The following is a 13,128-nucleotide window of genomic DNA, read 5'->3' on the forward strand; positions in this document are numbered from 1 at the left end:
AGATCTGCCAAATAATGACCAGCTGTTTCACTGGCACGGTCTTTCAGACAGTACAGCACCACCTGTCCAGATCAGCCTGTCGGGTAGAAATTAGTCTTTTGATGGCCCCCTTCTTCTCCAGGGCAGGGGTGCTGGGGCAGGCAGGAGCCCCCCCCAGGAGGGGGCAGGCAGGTCCTGCATGCCCTGCAGCGGGACCAGCAGCAGCTGTTACAGGGCCCGATACCGGACAGCCCCAAAAGCAGGTGTCCTTAGGGCAAGGTCCAGCAGCTGGACCAGGCTGAGTGAGGCCATCCCTGCTCCCTGACCAAAAGGCACAAAAAGCACTTGGATGGCAAGAGCCTTTCTGGCTGGGGGAACCTGACTGCGTGGGAAGGAGGGACAGCCTGCAGCCTTCCTCCTCCTCACTGCAGACAGTGAACCGAGCAGGGTGGACACAGGTGTCGAGGTGACCCCCGAGGGCAGGGCTTTCTGGGCAGGGGCTGTTGTCACAGGGGGGCTATGGTACCATCTCCTGTTGCCATCACGCCTCATGGGTAGTCGGGCTAGAGGTGGCCCCAGGGATGGAAGATCCCAGGGGCCTGGTGCCTGCTCCACTGTCACAGCTCAGGGCACCCGGGGCCAGCCCCAGGGTGGCAGCAGGTTCCTGCATCCCGTGCCCAGAGGGACGCAGCTCCCTCCAGGTGAGCTGCTCTGCACAGGAGCTGAGCCACCTGCAGGGAGAGGATCCCTGCTGGCAAAACCTCCCGCAGGAGACCAGGCCCAACAACGAGCTGCCTCCTGCCTTTGTGGGTTTATTTTTTCTCCTGAGCTCTCAGAAACCGCATTTGCTCTCTCACTAAGCCAGGCCCGGGAAGGCTGCTGGGACAGCAGCAACACATGGGTTCCTGATCAATCGATGTGAAGCAAAGACCTGCAGCAGCAGGGAAGCAGGCAGATACATCAACACACTTCCAGACAAGCCCAGCAAGTCTTGCTTTCCAGGTACCTATGTCCTGTTCCTCACAGCACATCCAGCTCCAGAATTCTTCTACTATAAAGGAACTAATTTTTTTTTCCTGCTCAAAATATTCGTAGGCACCAAATCAAGACAACTCAGACTGTTCCTCAGCTCTTACCAAGGTTCACTGGCAACCAACCCAGCACTTCTGCCACCCACTCTCTGGTCACTGTGCTATTTTTGCCAAACATAGAAAGAATTTTTTAAGCAAAACCTGAAGCAGACATGTAGCAATGAAGAATTCAGAAAAACACATAGAATTTTAATCATTATATGCAACTAACACAGAGCCTAGTAAAGGCAATTTTGGGCCTCTCTAATTGACTTCTTTATAACAACTCAAGATATAAAGAAAAAAAAAGGGAAAAAATGAGATCTTAAGTGACCTTAAGAAGAGGACACAGGGAAAAGCTAAACAAATTCCAGTTTCAATGAAAATAATTCACTCATTCCATCATTTTACTGACAACTCCACATCCTTGATCAACTGACTCCTCTGATCTCAAAGCAGACGTCATTCACTGCCAAACTGAAAAACAGAAAGAGAAAAAAATATAGTAATTCTACTTCAGGATAACAATGCCAAGTTGCATAAACAAATGAAAACATTTGACCTCCAGGCACAAGAGATGGCAGTGAAAATGCCATGAAAGCTGCATTTTAATTTGTCCACTTAATTTCTCTACGAAGAACCTTTCAAGGTCACCTGCAATTAGCAGAGCTTTGAGTTCTTCTGTTGAGGGGGAGAAAATAAGAAAAGGATTACCTCAGCAGCAGTTTGCAAGTCTGTGTAATGCATCTGAGCTGGGAGAAGCTGCATCTTGAACTATTGCTCCAGATCCTCATCTGTGGACCTAGTTACCTTTTAACTGACAAAGTGAAAATGTACCTGTCATTACAGCGTAAGAAAAGCCTCTTCCGTGCCCTTGGCCGTGCTGCTTGTTGCTCTGCATCTGAAACAACACAAACACACCCTGTAAAGCAAGTCACCTGCACAGCCACAGGTAGCTTGGTGAGGCCAGAGGTCTCTCTGCCTTTTGCATATACCTTCTCACTACAGCTAGAAGAAGAAAAGCCAGCTAGGGAGCCCCATCTGTGCAAGCTAAGGCAGCTTCCAGATCTGACCCGCTCCCCTTCCACACTAACTGCTGCTCCCAACCAGTCACGAGGTTCAGACTGGACCCCCTTGCTTTCTAAACTCCTTCTCAGAGGAGTCTAGGTGCGGCTGGATCCAATCCTAGCCCCGGACTGTAAAGAAAAGGGAACACAACTGTGGCAGCTGCCTACACCTGTTGGCCCAGAGATGGACCGTATGGTCTCTGCCAACAGAATTGGTCCACACCAACTTACTTACACACCCCCATAAAGCTACGCTACCCTGTCATCAGTACTGCTGCATCCCTGGGCAGGGAAGCTCCAACCCTCACACACAGACCAGGACTACACACGGACACCCCGAGTGTTATACCTCGTTATACCAAAAGTGGGGTCATTCACCTGGTGTGCAAGATGCCAAAATACATACAGAGCCAAGGTATTTTCATTTATTTTATTCATTTAGGCAAACATAGGGCGAGAGGGGGTTAGACACAAAGCTGCCCCATGAAGTAGCAAGGCTATGTACATTTATGCACTTGTGGTTAGTTTCCTTCACCTAATACAGATACACAGTTACTCTACTCTGATTGGTTAGTGAATTTCTCACTCTGATTTCAAGGTACAGCACACACAGTGCGTAGGTCTTCAGTTGGAGGTGGGCAGCCTAAATGCTGAAGGTCTGGTTTCCATATTGTTGATTTTGTCACGAGCAGACGTCACTCAGCTACAGCAACTTCGGCAATTCTGCCACATTTTAAGAAAAGCACGTGCTTCCCCATCTTCTTGTTTCAACAAGATCAGGACCTCTGTTTCACAAGACCTTTGTAACTTTCTATAAGTCTCTTGTCCTTGCTCAGTGAAAGATTCCCATAGGGAAGATGATGCCGGTAGAGAAGCCCTACGGTGCCACGATGGCACGGATGCTCTAAAGCAGACCTGCCAAGGAGAGGCAATTGCAGCCACACACAAGAGAAAGCTGCCATCAAGACCAGAATAAGGGATGTGTGAGAAGCCATGCTTGAAGACCCAAGACCAGTGAGGACATGGGGATGAAACCCCAGAAGATGACTCTGTGGAAACAGCAGACTCAAGAGCAGAGCTGCGGGCAGCACCTGGCTGGCCACTGCAAGAGATGAACGCTCAGAAACAGCCAGGATGTGACACACGCCAAAGAGATCCACGCGTCAAGCTCTAATTGTGAGATGAGAAGGGCTCAACAGGCTCTGTGCCAGTGAAGTGATGCATTCCGGACTCTTGGGAGGGCTACTGAGGTGCCTGCTGGTCACCGAGCTATGGAAGCACCAAGACCCAAGGAACATACAGTCTGAGACACAGAAAACAGACGACACGAAGTACACGCCAGACACAGGTTGGAGCTGCCCTGCCCTGCCCATGCTGACATTGTGCTGAAGAGTAACCCGTCCCTTTGCCTGCCCCAAGGGGACTGTGCCCTGCCAGCCCTCTCCCCTACACCAACTTTGAAACCCTCCTCTCCAACCCCCAACCTTGTCCCCTCCTCCCAGCCCCTCCACTTAGCTTTCAGATGGCCAGGGCTCCGCAGCCTTCCTCCTCGACAAGCCATCCTTGCCGGGATGTTCCTGCCATCGCCAGGCTCCTCATAGTGATCTGGAAAAACAACGACAAACTCACAATTAGTACTGATAAGCATCACATCAGCCACTGCCAACCTCTTCAACATCCCCTGCTCAGAACCCCCATGGTGTTCTGCTCACCTGCTGGTTCCAGAATCGGATGCTGAGGCCATCCTTGCTTGTGGCATCTAAGATACCAAAAGACCCAAATCACTGCTGTGCTTGTGACAAGTACCACGACCCTCCTTGCTACCACCCTGGCTCACCCCAAACACCCACCCAATCCCAATGGCAGCCTGCACAGCACCTACACACCCAAGAGGTAAATGCTTCACTGAGTTCCCACAGGTAACTTTCTCCTAGACACCAACCTGGCTGACGCCTGTGTCATCTCCACAGATGGCCCGTTGGCATGCTGCTCCACTGCTCCAAGGCTGCAAAACTGAAGCAAACAGCACATGCTGAGACACTGCCCGAGCCCACAGCCTGCCCACAGCTATTCCCATCTACCACTCTCACCTTCATGGCTCACCTGTCTGGCCTCTGATGGTCACAGGTTGCCACGTCCAGCCCTGTGTGCTGCCTGGAAAACACAAACAAGGGATGCTCATCACACACTGACAACACAACACCTGGAAAACAACTGCCAGTTCAGCCTGCTAATTGTCACTGACCTTGCTCGAGTCACCTTCAGTGCAGATCTCCCGCTTCCCTCGGTGCTTTGCACCTACAAAACAAACCCGAACCATGAGCCAGTCGATAGAGGCACCACTCACACCTTCCCTCACAACCCAGGGGACAACTCACCCAGACTCTTCAATACGCACCGACCCAGCTCCTCACCACGCTCTGCTCCTCTCCTCCACCACCCTCTGCTGCGTGGCTCCTCTCCCTGCATCTGAAAAAGCAGTAACAAGCAATCAGCCAGATGCAATTCCAGAGATTCCCATTTAGGAACATCTTTGAGATCCTAACTACCTACAAGGGAGCTAAAAACCAAGTTAACATTACACCCCACACATCCAGGCCTTAACACCCTGGACACCCAACCTGCTTGGCTATGGCTCCAGCAGCCTCTCCCAGGTGGCTCCAGCCACCCCCTCTCAAAAACACTAGGAAAATGGCCACCCTCCCCTGCTGAGGGCTGCTACTTCACTTCAAATACTCCATCTGCACCCCAACAGGCACAGACAGCACAGCAACACGAACCACAGGCTCTCCTTGCTATTCTTCTCCCAACCCTCCAGAGAAAGCAGCTCCAACCCAACAGCACAGAGACACAACACACAAAGGATGTGACACAAGCATGAGAGGAAACTCTTTCAGCAAGAAAAACTACTCTACCAGGTGCCAAGACAGAGGGGACTGCAAGTACAAGATGAGTGCTGAAGAGTCTGGAAAGTCCCTCCTGTTGAGTTGAGGCTCAGAACCTCCTTGGTTTCTAAACTTCTCAGAGAGAAGCATCAGTGCAGCTGGATCCAGTCTTCACCTCTGACCGTAGAGACAAGCTTAGACTCTCAATTCTGCCACAGAATCAGTTTATTGCAGCTTGAACTGGGTGCCTCTGGAGAATGACCCCCACCTGGACTGTACTTGTACCTTTTAGAGGCTCACAGCCTGACCACATGCTGGTACATGCGTCTGTTCATCCAGTTACCTCCCACAACAATGACATCATCCCATCCTGATGGGTTCTGTCCTCCTCTGAGGGCCCCCATTCACCATCAGTCACTTCTTGTTGGGACAATTTCTTTGTTTTCCTCCACTTGTGTCTCAGCTGAAAAATTCCTCCACATTCTACTTTTGTCCGATTTCTCCAACTTAAGTTTCAGTCAATGCATCTTCCCTATTTTAGAAGATCATTTTGAGTAATTATCTTGTTGTCTGCATCTTGTTTCAATATTATTACAGATGGTAGAGTGAAGGTCTAACTAAGGTTCATCACAGGTGTTCAGCTAAAGATTACTAAAATTGTAGCCTAAGGCCTCATCACTCCAGATACTCATGTTAAGTCAAGCCTTGAGTCAAGTCAAAAGTCAAGTCACTTAGGTCAAGCAGTTGTTAGTTTGCCAAGTCTTTAACATGTATACAATTTTAACTGATATCCCTTTAATTAACATAATCCATCTGAATATTCCTATAGTCAATCCATTTCTGATTTTGACAGTAAGGAGTCCCAGAGAAAGAGTCAAATGTCACAATCTGTGACAAGAAGCTACAGTCAAAAATGAAATAGATGGATGCACAAAAAGCCTTGCTAAGGCCCAAGAACAAAAGGACGCAAGGAAAAATGCCCAGAAAAAGGGCTCTCTGCAAAAGAGCAGGCTCCAGGGTGGTGCTGACAACACAGACCACAACACCGGTGCAAAAGAGGACTGAGCAGAAACGTCCGAGCCACGAGGCCACGCTGTGCTTTTGAGCTCTGACTGCAGAAAAGACGCACCTGATGGGCGCTATGATGATGACCACAGATGTTCAAGACCTAAGGATGGAGCACAAGGTGACCACTGAGCTCCTGGAGCACAAAGACTCCTCTGGGATGAGACACGGGAGACAACGTGCCACACAAGCTACACAAAGACACACACACAGGCTGGAGCTGCCCTGCCTGGCACATGCTGGTGCTATGCTGAACAGTAACCCACTGCCTTTACCTGCCCAAAGGGACAGTTCCCAGACAGCCCTCTCCCCAGCTCTTAACTTTAAAACCCCTCCCTGCAATTCCCAACCTTGTCCCTCCACCCCCTAAGCCCTCCCCAGCACCCATCCCTCAACTTAGCTTTCAGGGGACCAGAGGTCTCAACCCATCTTTGTTCAAAGAGAGCTTCACAGTTGGCCAACTGCGTTCGTCCTGCAATTACCAGGCTCATCTTCATCACCTGCAAAAACAAAAAAACACCACAGACTATTAAACCACCTTCTCATCCCGAAACATTCTATATAAAGTTACCAACAGGAGAAAAAACTGCATGCAAGAAACACCCTTCTGCCTATACACACTGCTTACCTGGAGAACCTTGCAGAATGTTGACAGTGAGCTTCAACCTTTAAGCACACTCATCCAAACAGCTTCGACAGCTCTAAAACAGCCACCAGCAGCAAGAACAGCAGAGCAGCAAGCACATTACGGCACAGCCACAGAGCAGACTGAGCTCCCTCGGCACAAGCCATGGCTCATACACCCCGGGGTCCACCCACTGCCCTTCCCACAATCCATGGGAAAGGGGCAGGGCCAAACACCAGCTGGAATTAAGGGGCTGGGGGAGCAGCAGCTCGTTCTGATGATAAATGTACTCCAAATAACCAAGCACCTGACCTGAAGAAGGAGCCAGACCTCTCCAATGGTAAGGATTTCTCACTTACTCAGTATGGAAATGGCTGATGATGGAAACCAGAGAAGAAATTAATTAATGTAACAAATCTCTAAAGAGTAACAGTTCTCCCTTTTGTTAAGTCCCATTAAAACGTGTATGTGTGCCCCTGTGTGTGTGTACCCGTGTGTGCACGTGCACAGAAATCCAAAAATTCAAGAACAGCCAGGAACAGAAAGAAATCAACTTTGCCTGTCTTTGTTAAGACACATGAGGTTAACGCAAGAGATACAAAGAAACAAAGTATTTATTGTTAAAAGCTTTTCTATGAATCACTCGGCATCAGACAATGAAGATACGGTGGCTACAGAGTAGAGGGATCCTCTCTCTCCCCCCCCTCCCCTTTACACACGTGTTTGCTCACTCTCACAACCCACAGCTGTATTTGTTTTAATGAAGTTCTTTTCTTCAATGAGATGGAAAAGGTGTTTATCATACAGGATCTGGCAGAACAGATACATCAGATTAAACAACAGAGCAGTTACAGAAAGGAGATCTCCAGGAAAAAAGAGCCTTCTTCTCCCCCTCACCTCTTTGCACTGCCACAAAAGGGTTCTCAACACAAAAACAGGCAAAAAAAAAACCCCAAACTAACATTTCGGCAAATGTAAGGGCCTGAGGATATCCACAACAATAATGATATATGCACTAATATTTTCACTCAGCTTCCACAGGATAAATTCTAGACAATGTGGTGTAAAAAAACCTGCCAGCCTAAACAATGTCAGCACTACAACTACCAACCTGACTAAATGGAACAACTGAATCCCTGGTGGTAACAGTGGAAAATGTTTTGACAATGTGTCTCAAAGTTATTGCAGAATATTTGGTTCTGTCCTGGACACACCACAGGCTCCGTGCAAGCTGGGCCTGGCTCTGGCTCACACACACACACACACACACACACACACACACACACGGACTGTGCTATTTCCAGCAGTTCTCTGAACGCCATCCTGTGCTATGTCTTACTGGCACTTCAGTGGTGCTCTGCTCCACCTTTTCATTTCCACTGCTGTATTCTTCTCTCTGTTCCATAATCATTTGTTTTCCCTCTAATTTCTGAGAAACACTTGGTCTGAATCCTGACTCATGGCCAACAGAACAAAGGACTAAAAAGTGTTTCAAACCTGCCACATCAACACTTCAGCTCTAAGATGTATTTCCCTTCTATTGGCACTCCAGATTTCTGTTTTATGCCTTCCCTAGTTTGATGCTATCTTTTTCTAATAATCTATATTATCTATACATTAACTACTCCTATGCACTTTTTTTTTTTTTTGCACTATGCCCAGATTTTTACTGTACTGTGGCAGCAACTGAAGACCCCAAAATGTCTTCCTGTCATCATTTATACACACAAAAAGACAACCATCCTGAAATTCAAATTAGTTTATCATTCCCAATCTGCTACAATAACATGCCTGATCAGGACCTTTCATTTTTGTATGCCCAAGTGGCATTTGGTCCAGTTCCTCCCAGTTTTGCTCCAATATTTTTCTTCAAATATAATTTAATTTTTTTGCACCCAAGTAAAAATATTCTGGCTGCACTCCTGGAACAGAGCTCAACATTTCTCCCTGTGTCTTTTCAGTAAAAGGCCTGAACTGCTTCTGAACACAGGAAAAAAGCATAAAAATTTCAAACGCCAGTTTAACAAAAGGAAAGACACCTGACAGCTATTCCTGACTCAGTGTTGCTGACCAGTCTTTCTATGTGCAGTAGGACTATGGACAGTGGGATATGAGAATTTAGAATCTGGATTGCCATCTGCAGTGGCTGACTCATGCACATGCAGAGTACAGCGCTGGTGCTTAACACAGGATCACCCTCCAGGGAAGCTCCTTGAACACTGGGCAGACACCACATTACTCTTGTTAACTCGCTCTGAGAGAGACTTGGGAACAGACCCACCCAGTTAATTCCACAGAGAGAGTCTAAAAGCAGACTGGACTCCATTATGTTGCCAGCTGAAGCACATGACTGAAATTTCTCTGTATAAATATTTGCCACAACAGAATTTGCTGGCAGACTTCCTGCAGGCTTCTATCCCAGTCCCTTGCCCTCCTCACATCCTTGCATCTTTCTCTGCATTTCTTATTCCTGGAGACTGCATGTACCCCTGACTGTAGCTGCTCTGTTTACCACACACAGAAAAGAGTTCTATACACTGAACAGCATGCACACAACTGGCACAGCAGCATAATCAATATGGAAGCACAGCAGCAGATGAACCCCACCGTTTTCCCTCCTCATGCTTGCTTGTCATCCACTCAGCAGAGCCCTAGAGGAAGTCAGATTTCCTGTCTCTCCCTGTCTGGCAGCCTCACAGCCCTTCACTGTACTCAGTTTAAGATTGCAGCATTTCACGTTTTACTGCAAAGAGGTTTTAACACAATAAAGTTCCCAATGAAGCCACTCCCAGCAAAAGGGCTCAGGCAAATTGGTACAGCAACACTGCTCCTTACCTCAGCGTGTTTGTCGCAGAAACGCTGTTACGTGACTGCGATCACACTAAGTTTTCCAACACAACTCTGAACACAATGGACAGAGTCAAAATGATGGCACTATGAATGTGAAAGCAGAGGTATTAAATACAGTGGTGGAAGAGAAGACTCTCTTCTGTGACTGGATGGAAGAAACTTTTAAGTTCAACTATGAATGAAATTGGCAAAGATAGAAGAGAAAAGGGCAAGGCTACAGCAAAATGCATTATTCAGCAGAGCTGCCTCCCTTCCATACCACATGTGAATTTCATTCTCTTTCCAAGAAAATGGAAGAAAGGAGATGAAAAGTTAGAAAAGTTAGAAAACCTAGAAGAGGATTTTGAGTGCCACATCATCTGGACAAAGACTTATAATTTGGCAGCTGTTTTTTGGACTAGGAATCATGTTGGGTCATGAATTACAAACTAGTCTATAAACTACAAAAAATGAGGATGGGGAAGGATTTAATGAAGAAGTCCCTGCTTCCAAGTAAATACGGTACAAATTCCCGTAGTCTGAGTTTGTTGTACATTTACAAAGAAGATGATTTTCCAGGGATAGGTTCTCTGTGCTATTTAAGGCTGGTAGTGCTTTATAACTCAGCAGCATCCTGGATAATCAGTATGTATCGTTGGGGGGAGACACGAAACAATCCACAGCAAGAGGCAGTTCACCTATGATCAAAATGTGAGACCAGGGACTCTATTAACATCTTGAAGTAAGAGAAAACCACCACATTATATGAAGTTAAGCTTCCTGGATTCTGCACCAACTTCAGTTCTTTTCAGTGCTGATCCCAACTGGCACACAGAGAAACACTTCAGAAATCTCGTATTTTACACTTGTTTCATTGTCAGTATCTGCTGTGCTCAAGGCAGGGATCAGCAAAGCACCATTAAGTTATTTTCATTTTCTCAGAATGCCTCCTTTCTTGCTTCAACCTCATCTTTGCTAATACCACTGATATTAAGGATGCCTAAGAAGCTCTCATCTGGGGGGTAATTCTCTGCCTCTCAGTACAACACATTGATCATACCCACCTAGTGATACATCATTCAGTCTACCTTCCACTGCAGGGGCAAGGGAAAGAGTAAGTATTAGAGTTTGCAGAAGAGTTGTCCTGCCTATACTTCCTTCTTCCAGAGGGGCTCTTCATTCCAGGAATGAAAATCATCCTAGTTTGCTCTTTCACACAGTGAGATAGATGGCTTCTTCAACTGGTCCAGCTGGAATAAAAACTCGATTCATGAATAAAGAGCATTCCACACCTACAAGAAAGACTATCTTGTCTAATTCCAGAGAAATTACTAATTGAGACTCCTAGGTAACACAGGATGAGAACTGCCTTTATTTCTCTAAATCTGTAGTCTCCGATAACACCCATCTCAGCCTCCCCTATCAGTGCCACCCATGACTCTATGCATAGCCCATTAGGATTTGCTGTGTAGTGTCTGAACTTTCCACTAAAACTTGATGATGCACGTTGATGAATGAGCCTTTTATGTTCTTTAACACTGACACTTGTACGGCTCTGTCTCTGGCCTGGAATGGTTGGAGACTGCCCTGGGGCAAGATTTTCAAGGGTCACTCTAAAGCTGGTGTTCTGACTGGTGTGTTGATGGTACATTCTCATCCAGTCAGGAAGCAGGTCCATGTGTAACAGTGAGCTAAGTAACACTGAAAAGTCCACTGGTTTGGTGGTCATGATGCCAATGGAATCTTGTGAGCAGTACTTATGTGTTGCGCACCCCCAGAGATTGTTCCAGTTCCTGCCGGCGCTGCTGGATCTGAAAGAGAGAGAGAACTGTGCAGTCCAGCAGACTGAATTGTTCAGTGGCAGGAAGATTCATCTGTAACCAAGCAGTGGGGACAATTCCTTCATACCTTGCAGTAGAAGTATCTGCTCACAGCCTCTTGAGACCATGGCTCATGATAAAATTCAGCTCTGCGTTCTTCCTCTGGGTTTCCAACCACATCAGTCATCACCTGTGATAAGAATAAAAACATTTTTCACTATAGCTCTTCTACCACATAGGGAAACATTCACATTTACCTAGAGTAAAAAATGACCTACATTTCTACATTAAAAATGTTCAGGACTGTTCTCTGAGTCCAAGACAAATCAACAGTGAATAGCATGTGTGTTTACCACCAAAACAAGATGCTTGCATACAAGCTGTGAAGTGTGACCAGCTCCTACCTCTGCTCCTCAGTTCTGCCAAGGAATTATTCTGGACACCAGTAGTTCCCCAAGCTAAATGCCACAATCTCTAAGTTTAATAGCATGGACAGCTTAGCTCCAGTTCCCAGGAAAAGTTTCCCAGCACCATATGTTTTATTAGTCTGTAAGAACCTCGGGGGTTACCCACACACAGGGTAACAGCTTGACACTGCTAAGGTATTCACACCAGATGGAAGCACAACTCTACACCAGAGCTGCCCTAATCCCATTGCATATCTTACCTTGGCTTCAAGGAAAGTTCTGATGGGAAAAGCATTAAGGAAAAAGAACTCTGTTGAAATGCAAGGAATAGAAAACACTAGTAATTCCAAAATGGCCAAAGTCCTGAGCTATTTTTCAGTCTCTACAGAACTGCCAAGAAAGCAAGATTTGAAAAACAAGTTGTTAAAGGAATTAGTGGATGGGGCCACCTGGAAAACCGCCCTTAGGGACAAGAGGCTGAAGTGTGTAAGAAACTGGGCAAGGAAGGCAGGAGACTGGCATGGCTCAGTAAGGACCTCCTGGTCAAATAGAAGGGTAAGAAGGAAATTCACAGGCAGTGGAACCAGGGACAAGTATCTTGGGAAGAATACAGGGATGCTGCCCAGATGTGCAAGGATGGGCTCAGGAAAGCTAAGGCACAGCTGGAGCTGAATTTGGCAGGGGATGCAAGGAACAGTAAGAAGGGCTTTTACAGGTACATAGGCCAGACAAGGAAGATTAAAGAAAATGTACATCTCCCCCTAGTAAATAAGGCATGAGAACTGGTGAGAACTAGTATGGAGAAAGCTAAGGTAATAATTTCTTTATTTTTTTCCCACAGTTTTCAGTGATAATATCTCCTCCCACACCTCTCAACCCCCTGAACCTCATGGGGAAAAGAAGTCACTCCCACTGCAGGAGAAGATCAGATTTGAGACCAAGATACACAAATCCATGGGACCTGAAAAATGCATGCCAGGGTCCTGAGGGAACTGGCTGATGTGGTCACGAAGCCATTCTCCAACATATTTGAAAAGTCATGGCAGTCAGGCAAAGTCCCCAGTGACTGGAAAAGGGGAAACATCACACCCATTTAAAAATGGTAGAAATAAGGACCCTCGGAACTATTGACCAGGCAGCCTCACCTCTGCGCCCAGTAAGATTATGAAATGATTGCTTCTGGAAAAAATGTCCCAGTATATGGAAGGCTGGGAGGTGATTAGAGGCAGCCAACATGGCTTCAGCAAAGGAAAATTGTGTGTGACTAACCTCGTGGCCTGAAGTGACTGCATTTGTGGGTAAGAGAACAGCAACTGATGTCATCAGCTGGGTCAGGGCAATCCTCAGTATCAACACCAATAGCACTCAGTTTTGGGGCTAT

General features: G+C 46.8%; 1 protein-coding gene and 1 long non-coding RNA gene across 9 annotated transcripts in view; both read right to left on the reverse strand.

Moving 5' to 3' along the window:
- Positions 1–1,238: 1,238 nt before the first annotated feature.
- Positions 1,239–6,373, reverse strand: LOC127381578 (uncharacterized). Of its 5 annotated transcripts, none has more exons than XR_007888760.1 (6): positions 4,515–6,373; positions 4,362–4,414; positions 4,220–4,270; positions 4,059–4,129; positions 3,829–3,875; positions 1,239–3,721 (listed from the first exon to the last, which is right to left on the reverse strand). It is a non-coding gene; the product is annotated as an uncharacterized LOC127381578 (long non-coding RNA). The 5 variants fall into 5 exon arrangements; XR_007888757.1 differs by having other exon boundaries at positions 4,495–6,373; XR_007888759.1 differs by having other exon boundaries at positions 1,239–1,526; positions 1,887–3,721; positions 4,362–6,373.
- A 914-nt stretch (positions 6,374–7,287) lies between these two features.
- Positions 7,288–13,128, reverse strand: part of SMARCD3 (SWI/SNF related, matrix associated, actin dependent regulator of chromatin, subfamily d, member 3) — an 89,095-nt gene continuing 83,254 nt past the window's right edge. For all 4 annotated transcript variants that reach the window (XM_051611023.1, XM_051611022.1, XM_051611021.1 and 1 more), the window contains 2 exons: positions 11,429–11,530; positions 7,288–11,331 (listed from right to left, as the gene is read on the reverse strand). In XM_051611023.1, the coding sequence (XP_051466983.1) occupies positions 11,278–11,331; positions 11,429–11,530 (156 nt within the window). In that variant the 3' untranslated portion in view covers positions 7,288–11,277. The remainder of the gene's footprint in view (positions 11,332–11,428; positions 11,531–13,128) is intronic.

This window comes from Apus apus, chromosome 2 (assembly GCF_020740795.1).
Source record: "Apus apus isolate bApuApu2 chromosome 2, bApuApu2.pri.cur, whole genome shotgun sequence".
Classification (NCBI taxonomy): Eukaryota; Metazoa; Chordata; class Aves; order Apodiformes; family Apodidae; genus Apus; species Apus apus.